This window comes from Amblyraja radiata, chromosome 28 (assembly GCF_010909765.2).
Source record: "Amblyraja radiata isolate CabotCenter1 chromosome 28, sAmbRad1.1.pri, whole genome shotgun sequence".
NCBI classification, from domain to species: domain Eukaryota; kingdom Metazoa; phylum Chordata; class Chondrichthyes; order Rajiformes; family Rajidae; genus Amblyraja; species Amblyraja radiata.
The window spans coordinates 20,923,254-20,934,716 of NC_045983.1; the positions used below are offsets into that span (position 1 = coordinate 20,923,254).

The window sequence follows — 11,463 nt, forward strand, 5'->3', positions numbered from 1 at the left end:
GGAACAGCATAAATTATGTTATATTCAGATGAAAGTATTTGTATACAAGTGGAACACAGCACCCACACATGTCGTTCAAACATCTGAAAACTCATTTTGAAATTATATCCACAGAAGCAGTAATAGGTTGCACTGGACGTTTATCTGGCCCAGTTTATTTCATATCATCCTTTCACCCATACTAAAAAACTTACTTTGGAACTAACGAAGCTGGAGCTCCATTGGCCAACAAGGGTTCAAATGCCGAATGACCACTTCCACTACTGTCGTGACGCCTGAAATCAAAATAAAAAGCAAAAAGTTAGACAAACAACGCAAGGCATGACTGGAACTGAAATATATCAAAAGGTTTAAGCAGCCATGAAAATCTAATTTTGTTAAGCAATCCCATTTAATTTCTTCAAACTGAAATCTTTGAGACAAATTGGAGCAGAACCTCTGTTCGTTTAAACTATAAGGTGGGAATCACAGGAAAGTTCAAAATTAATAGGACACTAGGTCTACATATTATTCATCAGTTTTATGGATTAAAAATGCCACCTCTCAATATAGTATCTTTATATCATGCCACAAGCATTCACATAATTATTCCAAAACCTATTTTCCAAGATTCAATATGCCACTCAAACTAACCAACGCACCTGCGCTTATTCTCATGTTCGGAGATCAAAGATCTTTCAGGATCATCTTCCACCATTCTCTTCCGACTTTCTTTCAATGCATTAAGCACAGTTGTTTTTGAGCAGGGGTCAATCAAAGGAGACACAGCAGGGGACATCATATGGTCTAATCTGGGAAGTGAACAAAGTACATGTCCACTACTACCACAAGAAAATGTACTTATCTAATAGTTTTATATATTACATGCTACATGTCAAAGACATTTTATGATTAAATCAGGTTGTTTGTATATATGAAATAAACAAAAGGGGTCAATTGACATACATGTAATGCAAAAGACAGAATAATTTTGTTACATGGTGGAGCTCCATCAGACTTCAGAATGGCACCCCAACATTTTGTGACTTTGTTAGCCTTTATGACATACAATCCAACTTGCATGATTCACTAAGTTAGTAGCATTATGGCCACCAGTGAAAGCATTCATGAATATTGAATGAACACACAAAAAAACCCAAAAAACTTTAGATCAACATCCTCAAGCATTTCCTATAAGATTGAGAGATGGAGAAAATATGACTTTTTTTTGTGCCATTTCTACCTGGTCAAATTACCTACTTTGATAATACAATAAACCCACATATTTACAGACCTCTGACGAATTTTGGTTCCATCTGTTTTACTGAACTTCAAACTCCAGGCACTGTTAAGACATAGATTTGACCATCCCTCTTTTGCACCGAATAGGGTGAAAGATCATGTTTGGCCTCATTTTAGCTTTCAACTGACAACTGCATTAACCATGTATGGCAAAGCACCATTCTATTTTCTTTTATTACCAAGTGAATTCCTATATAGTACTTGTTTATCACCTGGTTATTTTTTCTTCGAACTTTATGCAACAATCCAACTAGAAAAATTAGATGGGAAGGCAGGAACAAGGGAAGAATTTATTTCAACATTTTCTGAACATAAACATGTTCCGGTTTCATTTCAAGCCAATTAACTTCCATCAGAACCTGACAATTGTTAATCCTGGAGGAATCTTCTTACCCTCCAGAGGTTAGGAAAGGTTGGAGGGGAATGGTGACATTGGCCATAATACCTATCCTGTTTTACACATTGGCCTCTGCTGCAAAGTCAAAGTATGAAGACCAGTTATAGCATTCTTGGTCACATGGTAGTGCTGAATATTTCTGAAACACAACTTCTAAAGAATGTCAGGTGTAATAAAATTGAAATGCAACTCCCAAAGCATACCAGGCACAATAAGATTGCCTCTACTGTATTTTGCACCTCAGCATGCATATCATCTATATAAAAACACTTCCCTTAAATGGACTAATATCTGCTAAGTAGTATTACTTCTGGTCTTTGCAAAGAGTGGTCTGAAGAAATATGGGTAACATTATCGCTGAACCAACGACAATAACATTTATTATTTATTTGTAGCATTTAAATCACAATTTGAACAGAAGGTAAATTCAAGAAGCTATTCCACAAAAAGTGACGTGAAGATTAAAAAGTACAAACAAAATGAGGTAAATTTAAGACCAGTCAGGATGTTCCTGACATTTCCCACCCCGGACACTCCCTGTTTGAACTGTTACCGTCAGGCAGACGGTACAGATCTACAAGGACAAGGACAAACAGACTTAAAAACAGTTTTTACCCCACTGCTATAAAGGCACTAAATGTAGCCGCCAAGGAACGCAGGGGCGATACATACTAAGAGACTGTGAAATCGACAGAAGGATGTAGGGCTGGGTGTTTATGCGTGCTATTTTTATGATATTTATTTTAGTTGTTTATCTTTTTAAAATATTTTACCTTGTATGTATCGTTAGCTTTTAGAAATGTTTGAATGGTGCACTGACTGGCTGACATTTTACAATTTCGTTGTACATGGTTCATGTTACAATGACAATAAAGAAACTATTCTATTCTATTTAAATGTGTCATTTCTACCACAAAATTTGTCATGTGAACATGAAGGTTTGTAAACCATATTTTGGACAACAATTTCATTCCAATCACGGAAGAGGTAAGACTGTGAAGACGCTGCTCACAGAATTAAATATTCTATTTTATCTAAATCTGTAATATTTATGATGGAAATGCAACCCAAACAGATTGTATTCTGTTTCATAGCTGCAAATCATAAACTACCTAATACAGGTCCCCCCCTAGGTTACAACTGTTTGCAACCCAAGAACAGCTTGCAAATAGGAAATATGATCTCTGAACAATATTTTAAAAACATAGGCCGACAAAGGGCAACATACAATTAAACCTGGTTGTTCAGCTCAACCATTTAGACTTTGCAGAAATGTGCAATTCCATTGCCGTGAACCAAATTGCTACATGATGGAAGATACCTGCAGCAGCCAGCTAATCCATCTTGACAGTTTACCAAAAGCTCATTCATGTTACAGCTGTCTGTAAATCAGGCATTTCTTACCTGGGAAAGACCTGTATTCTATTTCTCAAGAATTAACTGGTTAATTTGTGCACTCATTCTGATCACCCAACATAAACTGGACAAGTACAAATAAATTTTTGACTGTATAAAATAGTTCTCAGTATTACTTACAGTGGTGAATGAATTATACTTGCGTCAGGTCGTGCAATTTTAACAGTCACTGGACTATGTACCATAATAGAGTTTCTGGAGGACAGAATATTTTTCTTCTGGTAGCCATCCCATCGAACAGTTGGAAGGGTTCCAGGTACTGAATACTGGGGCTGATGGATAGGATACCGACGGCGAGGGGTCACTGTGAATTTGTTTACCATAGCTTGATGTTCCCTGGAGGAGACAAAATAATTTAGATGCAACGGTTAAACTCTGCTGTGGAGTGATTTTGACAGACTTGAGATATTTCATGAGTTGCAAAATATCTCAAATATTTTAGGGTGACACGTTGGCACAGTGGTAGAGTCGCTGTCTCACAGTGCCAGAGACCCAGGTTCAATCCAGACTACAGGTGCTGTCTGTATGGAGCTTGTACACTTTCCCCATACCTGCGTGGGTTTTCTCCGGGATCTCCGGTTTCCTCCCACACTCCAAAGACGTTCAGGTTTGTAGGTTAATTGGCTTGGTAAAATTGTAAATTGTCCTTAATGTGTGTAGGATAGTGTAAGTGCGAAGGGATCATTGGTCGGTGTGGACTCAATGGGCCAAAGGGCCTGTTTCTGCACTGTATCTCTAAATTAATACAAACAGCACAACAATAATCAATAGAACCATACATTCTCCATTGGTACAAGCATCAATGCTCCCTTCCATAAAATTTATTCTTCACTCAATGGTCATCATCACATGTTGATTGTGAAAGCTTGTTTTATGCAAACTGGCTGTTATTCTTTTGCACCTCAATTGCTCCTCAAAGGTATTTGATATTTCTGCCACTATGTTAATACATCCCAAGGTTGTAAAGGGACAGAGGACTACATCGGCAAAAAAGTTTGTGAACTTCTGAAGTCCTAAAATGATCGAGCAAAATGTTGTGATCGAGACTTTTTCTGACAAACATGTGATTAACTGGGGAAAATTATTTTGTGCTGAAGCCAAACTGACAAGATTATTTAACTATACCAATTAAGATTTTATCAACACATCACAGCTGTGACCAAAACAATATTATGAGGCGAGTAATGTAATGAATTATCTTTTCTGTTATGTTTTACTATATGAACTACCGACACTTCAGACCAAACTATCACATCTAATACACGACTCAAAAGAAAATCTCAATAGTAGTGCTGTACACCTCCAGTTATATCTTTGCTTGATATTGATGCGAAAGTGTTTCTGCAGCTGTGAACAAATTAACAGTTTAGTTCTGTTTATGCTCTCAAAAATCACATCTGTTGTTATCAGTTCCACATACCTCCACTGAAAATTGCAAGTGTACCAATAATATGCTAAGCCAGATTCATGGTGAAAGTGTGAAAAATCTAACATATAATAACCATTTCCTAATCAATCTCTTAAAGTCTCAAATCAGGTTTCAGTGCATAAACATTTTGCCATCAATCACTCAGTTTCACTGCAATGGAAAACGAAGGCTGCAGCTGTTAACCACTTAGAGAGGATGGTTAATACTTACTTTATATATACATACAGATCTTGTTGAAATAATTCAGATCATTCAATTGATTTTTTCATCATAATAACAATTGCAGTGAATAAATAAAAAGGAACAAAAATGTTCAATAAAGTAGCACCCAAGATTTATAATAGCTTGAGTGAAGGATATTTTGCTATTTACCTTTTCGAAGCAACCTGTCATTTAAGTAATGAGAAATAGGAGTCTTTACTTACCACTTTATTTAACTTACATGGTAAGGTAATAAATAGCATGGAGAATCACCTGTCCTTTCAGTTCAAGCAGGTCATTGCATCCAAAGAGCCATGATCATTTTTGTCAAATGAAGGCGACGTATCGCCCAGCATTTGAGTTGAATCACCTCCACTTATTTCTGACATGGAAATCCTGAACATAGCTTTAAAGGTTCGCCCATTGTCATCTTCCTGCAAAATGCCATTCCAGTCCACAAGTATAAAACCTTAACCCTGTAAATGTTATCAATGGGAGGTTCTATCAAGGAAATGCTGAAATTAACCAAGACCAATAAGATGCACACCTGGCATAACTGGCTGCCTCAATGCCAACTATGAATGTTTCTGAATGCGCGAGCTTGCAAGAATTCCAAACCTTTGACACTTATGTAGAATAACCAATATTTTCCTACAAAATCCAGACAATTAAAATATCAAATTAATTGTGAGATAGTTAACCAAATTATTTTAACGTCTTAGTACTCACTGACTTTATTACCAATATAATTCAATAACAATATAAATTATGCCTTTGGAAAGAGGTGGAGTATAAAATTAAGTTTTATTGTAACAAAATTGCCAAATGCTCCATATTTCTGCCTTCTACATTTCCTGGCAGAAATATTTTTAAAATATTAGCAGTAGCAGCAAACAGAAGTGATTCTACAACAAAATGTTCAATCACATCACCATTTCCAAATGAATTACAATTTGTGACTTCTAGAAGAGATTATTAGGAAACATTAACATGACATTAGGTCCTTCCTTTCTGTAATATTGAATATATCACTCAGACTCAGGCTATTCAGCACTCTGCAGTTTCTTCTTCACAAAAGTTTTTGCCCATTCCATAGGTGTAGTTATTTATTCCTTTCTGCCTTGTTTATTGAGCCTCATCTTAAATCCACGATTACTCTTGGCCTTAACTACCCACAACAGCAGTTAATTCTGTATGTAGTGAAGAGATTTCCCATAACTCTTCCTTGGATTTATTTATATAATGATCGTATTTGCCGCTCACGACTTGTCCTTCATGAAGAAGACATCATCTCCAATATATTAAATTCTATCATAAGCGAAAAGAAAAATAATCTACTAAATACAATCTCAGTCCTGACACAACACATGATTTTCCATTTCATCTTGTGCTGCTACAGTGCCCTCCATAATGTTTGATTTTGGTAAGCATAAGGTTTGGCTGATGTCTCTAACAGTTTTATTCTTGTTTCTCAGTCTCACAATGGCTTCTTTGACTTTCATTGACACAACTTTGGCCCTCATGTTGATAAACGGCAATAAAAGTTTCCAGAGGTGATAGGGAGACTGGAAGAAAGACTAGGTGCTCTCTGATACCTGCATTAAGGAGGCAATGAAACACACCTGAGCAATTACAAATACTTGTGAAGCCACACATTATGATGCCCTGGAATGGGGGGGGACTATGTATAAACACACATGTAATTTCTACATGGTGAAACCAAAATGTATAAAAATGGCCTTTAATAAAATCTGACTTTGTGCACTTTAACCACATTTGATTTTTTTCTATTACAAATCTCAAATTGTGGAGCACAGAGGCCACTAAATAAATGATGAGTCTTTGTCCCAAACATTATGGAGGGCACTGTATGTCATTTATAGACTAGGTCTGCACAGTAGTTTATGTGGGATGAAACCAATGTTCTTTACTTTAACAAACTGCTGTAATTCAATTATATGCCTCCAGCAAGGATCTCCACTATTATGTTCACTGGTCATATTAAATTCCCAATCCCTTTAAAATATCACCTTTTTAAGATGGCTCTTCATTTCTAGACTATAAGCATTTTGACAGTGTCGAGTTAATCTCAAATAATCCCCCTTATGAGATAAAAAGCGTATGTATTTCATAACGTGACTACACTTCAAAAATACTTCACGTTGGAAGAATGTACAAAGACATACAAATTCCAGTCTGGCAGCCACTGCAGAGATCCTATGTAACGAGTACAATCTCTTGTTTGATATTATTCATCAGGGAACCCACTCATTCTCTCAGTTGTATGTAAAGAATCTCATAGCACTATTTTAAAGGCCAAGGGAGTCATTTACTGTGACAATGACTAAAGCGCGACTGACATCCAAACATTTGACGTTATAATTATGATCTTTCAATGCCAATGAAAACCCTATTCCTCCATCAGAAGATGCTGTTTGGCCTCCAGAGTAATTCCAATGTTTCACATTCTTATTTTCAGATTTCCAGCATCTATACTATTCTGCTGGATTTTCCCAAAACAGATCAGCTTGTCTTCATATTCATATCCCCAAACCTCATGTATGAAATTGCAAACACATCTATTGGCTGTAAACTGCTTCAGAACATGCGACCTTCGTTCTAGATATTACACAAGTCTTTCTTTAAATCAGTTAGCAAATTTTTAAAAAATTCAGGTGCATAAAAGGATTTGAAATTCCCACAAGTGCAGTAACACATTCGAATGAAACTATTTGACAAGAATTATAAACAAAGTACAGGACTGCATTCTCTTTCGAAATCGATACACATCTCACCTTTTCTAGTTTTATTCCACATTTGATTTTTAAATTTACAGCCAACCCACTGAAATGTTCCCAAGTTACGCATAAAATAAGAGGTAAACATTTTCACTTATTGAATTAAGGATGATAAAGATGTATAACCGATTCATGTTTATGGAAGCACGAAAGAGTAACAATTAAGAGTCTATGGTCAATGTGAGGTTTCAAGGTGATTAATTTATCTAATTCAATCTCTCCGGACTCTTACCCGAAAGACAATCTCCTGGTTGGGGATGGGAGGGCACTCGGCCGATTGTAGCGTCTTTTCACTTCCTGACTGCAGAACGTGGTCTGCGCCGGGTTTTCGGTCGACAGGTAGCTGCCCATCATGAGGTCGGCCGGACTCCGCTCGTTCGCTGTCATCAGCGGTTTGTGCTCCTCGCAGTTCACCTCCCACTTCCAGCTGTTACCCGACGTCTTGCCGGGATGCTGCGGCCTGCCTCTGGCACTCCGACCTCTCCCCTTCCACTGACTGCTCCCACCGTTTAATTTGTTGTGCACCACCTCGATCCAACGCGTCCCGAGAATCAACGCCTTGATGCGACTTGGATGAAATTGCGGCCCGGGCCTGAGGCCCACTACGCCTGGCGGAGAATAATAATAATAATAAACCCAAACGGATGCCACGGCCAGCAGGCCCAGCAAGTACCAACCCAAGATGTAGAAGGAAAGCAATAAAGCGAAGCTCAACCCCGCCACCCACGTTATCAAAGACCGCTTGTGTGCGGGAGACATGGCGGCGGCGGCGGCGGCTTTAATTCCGTCTCATTCTCCGCCATTCTCCTCTCGCTCTGTCCGCCATTACCGGACACTTCACACAGCACACATGCGCGCCATTACCCGGCACCCACTGCCCGCCGGATTACCGCTCCCCCTCCCCCCTTCCATCGCCAGGCAACGTGCGTCTCGTCATCCGCGCGCACTTGTGACGCCAGGTCAGCGCGCGCCTGCTGGTCGCCGGGCGACGGGGAGAGACGGCTTCATCACCATCGCCGCCATTTGCTGACCTCGCCTCGCCTCGCCTCGCCGCCCCGTTCCCGAGCAGCGGCCCATCTCCAGCTTTCCTTCTGATTCAGCTTCAAAGCTAGACTCGCTGGACCTCCGAATTACCTATTCATAAAGCTCACAGTTTAGTTTATTGTCACATGTACGGTGGAAAGCGCAGTGTGTGAGAAGGAACTGCAGATGCCGGTTTCTACCGAAGAAAGACAGCGGGTCACGTAACTCAGCGGGTCAGGCAACATCTCTGGAGAAAAAGGAATAGGTGACATTTCAGGTCGAGACCGTTCTTCAGACCAAAAGCTTTTGTTGCATGCTAATCAGCCAGCAGAAAGACTCTACATGATTACAATCAAGACATCCACAGTGTACATATACAGGATAAAGGGAATAACGTGAATCGAGCCATTCACAATGTACAGATGCAGGATAACGGGAATACCGTTTAGTACAAGGTAAAGCCAGTAGAGTCCAATCAAATAAGTCATAGGTTCTCCAAATTAGGTGTACAGAAGCGCAGGACTGCGCTCTAGTTGTGGTAGGATGTTCCAGTTGCCTGATAGCAGCTGTGAATAAACTGTCCCTGAATCTTTATGCGTTTTCACACTTCCATAGCTTTTGCCCGAGAGGAGAAGAGGGAGTGGCCAGGGTGCGATTTTGATTTTGCAGTTACAATTAAAACGCATAGTGCTGATGAACTCAGCTGGTCAGGCAGCGTCTGTGAAGGCAAGGCAATGGGCAGATGACATTTTGGGTCGCGACCCTTCTTCAGATCCCAACCAGCTGTGCCTGGTTTCAAAGCAAGTAATTGTTAAATTATGATGTTAATTGTTCCAACGAAGGGTCTACGACCTGAACCGTTTACTCTGTTTCTCACACTGTGTTTACAGTATTTTCTCTTTATTATTTATTTTAATCATTCTTGGACGAGTACAAGACATGAAACATTAAGTGAGATATGGACCAAACATGTAGATGGGCATCTTGGTCGGCATGGGAAGTTGGGAGAAAGGATCTGTTGCCGTGCTCTATGATGCTAATAATGTCCCTGGTTCAGGGAAATATCTAATCAGTGGCGTTTCAAATGGAACAAGGTACGTTGTGTTTCATCAGAGGCTTCATGGTCTCACTTGTTCTGACCTTCACAACTAGATATTCGAGTCGAGTTTATTGTCATATGCAGACTACGGTGAGCTACAGGTACAATGAAATATGTTGCCTGCTGCAGCATTGCACTTACACAGATTCAGGGAAACAAAAAGATTATACAGAAATAATAGGTTCTCCACTATGTGAGGTTATCCACTTTGGTGTGAGGTTATCCACTTTGGTAGCAAAAACAGGAAGGCAGATTACTATCTAAATGGCGTCAAATTGGGAAAAGGGGAAGTACAACGGGATCTGGGGGGTCCTTGTACATCAGTCTATGAAAGTAAGCATGCAGGTACAGCAGGCAGTGAAGAAAGTTGGCCATAACAAGAGTAGTTGAGTATAGGAGCAAAGAGGTCCTTCTGGAGTTGTATAGGGCCCTAGTGAGACCACACCTGGAGTATTTTGTGCAGTTTTGGTCCCCTAATTTGAGGAAGGACATTCTTGCTATTGAGGGAGTGCAGTGTAGGTTTACAAGGTTAATTCCCAGGATGGCGGGACTTTCATATGCCGAGAGAATGGAGCGGCTGGGCTTGTATACTCTGGAGTTTAGAAGGATGAGAGGGAATCATATTGAAACATATAAGATTATTAAGGGTTTGGACATGCTAGAGGCAGGAAACATGTTCCCGATGTTGGGGGAGTCCAGAAACAGGGGCCACAGTTTAAGAAAGAAAGGGACCCGTTAATCCCTACTCTTTGTTTCCTGTCAGCCAACCAATTTTCTATCCATGTCAGCACTCTATCCCCAATACCATGTGCCCTAATTTTGCCCACTAATCTGCTATGTGGGACCTTATCAAATGCTTTCTGAAAGTCCAGGTACACTACATCCACTGGCTCTCCCTTGTTCATTATCCTAGTTACATCCTCAAAAAATTCCAGAAGATTAATCAAGCATGATTTCCCCTTCGTAAATCCATGCTGACTCGGACCGATCCTGTTACTGCTATTCAAATGTGCTGCTATTTCATCTTTTATAATTGACTCCAGCATCTTCCCCACCACCGATGTCAGACTGTCTATAATTCCCTGTTTTCTCTCTCCCGCCTTTCTTAAAAAGTGGGATAACATTAGCTACCCGCCAATCCACAGGAACTGATCCTGAACCTATAGAATATTGGGAAATTATCACCAATGCATCCACAATTTCTAGAGCCACTTCCTTAAGTATCCTGGGATGCAGACCATCAGGCCCTGTAGTTTCATCAGCCTTCAGTCCCATCAGTCTACACAACACCATTTCCTGCCAAATGTGGATTTCGTTCAGTTTCTCCATCACCCCTGATCCTCTGGCCACTAGTATATTAGGAAGATTTTTTGTGTCCTCCTTAGTGAAGAGGGATCCAAAGTACCTGTCCAACTCATCTGCCATTTCCTTGTTCCCCGTAATAAATTCACCTTTTTCAGTCTTCAAGGGTCCAACTTTGGTCTGAACTAATTTTTTCTTCTTCACATACCTAAAGAAGCTTTTACTATCCTCCTTTATATTCTTGGCTATCTTAGCTTCGTACCTCATCTTTTCTCTGCCTTTTTAGTTATCTTCTGTTGCTCTTTAAACATTACCCAATCCTCTTGCTTCCTTTGCTACATTGTACTTCTTCTCTTTTATTTTTATACTGTCCCTGACATCCCTTTCTCCCCTTGGCATCTTTCTTCCTCTTGGGAATGAACTGATCCTGCACCTTCTGTATTATTCCCAGAAATACCTGCCATTGTTGTTCCACTGTCATCCCTGCTAGGGTATCTTTCCAGTCAACTTTGGCCAG

The 11,463-nt window shown here is 39.8% G+C and overlaps 1 protein-coding gene across 9 annotated transcripts in view; it reads right to left on the bottom strand.

Moving 5' to 3' along the window:
• Positions 1-8,427, bottom strand: part of pom121 (POM121 transmembrane nucleoporin) — a 44,714-nt gene extending 36,287 nt beyond the window's left edge. For 7 of the 9 annotated variants that reach the window (XM_033046042.1, XM_033046039.1, XM_033046041.1 and 4 more), the window contains exons 1-4: positions 7,755-8,408; positions 3,215-3,430; positions 642-791; positions 195-275 (exon numbers count right to left, since the gene is read on the bottom strand). In XM_033046042.1, coding sequence (XP_032901933.1) covers positions 195-275; positions 642-791; positions 3,215-3,430; positions 7,755-8,281 — 974 coding nt within the window. In that variant the 5' untranslated portion in view covers positions 8,282-8,408. Of the gene's footprint in view, positions 1-194; positions 276-641; positions 792-3,214; positions 3,431-7,754 lie in introns of all 9 variants that reach the window. The other 2 variants (XM_033046036.1, XM_033046037.1) reach the window with 2 other exon arrangements.
• Between the last annotated feature and the right edge of the window lie 3,036 nt (positions 8,428-11,463).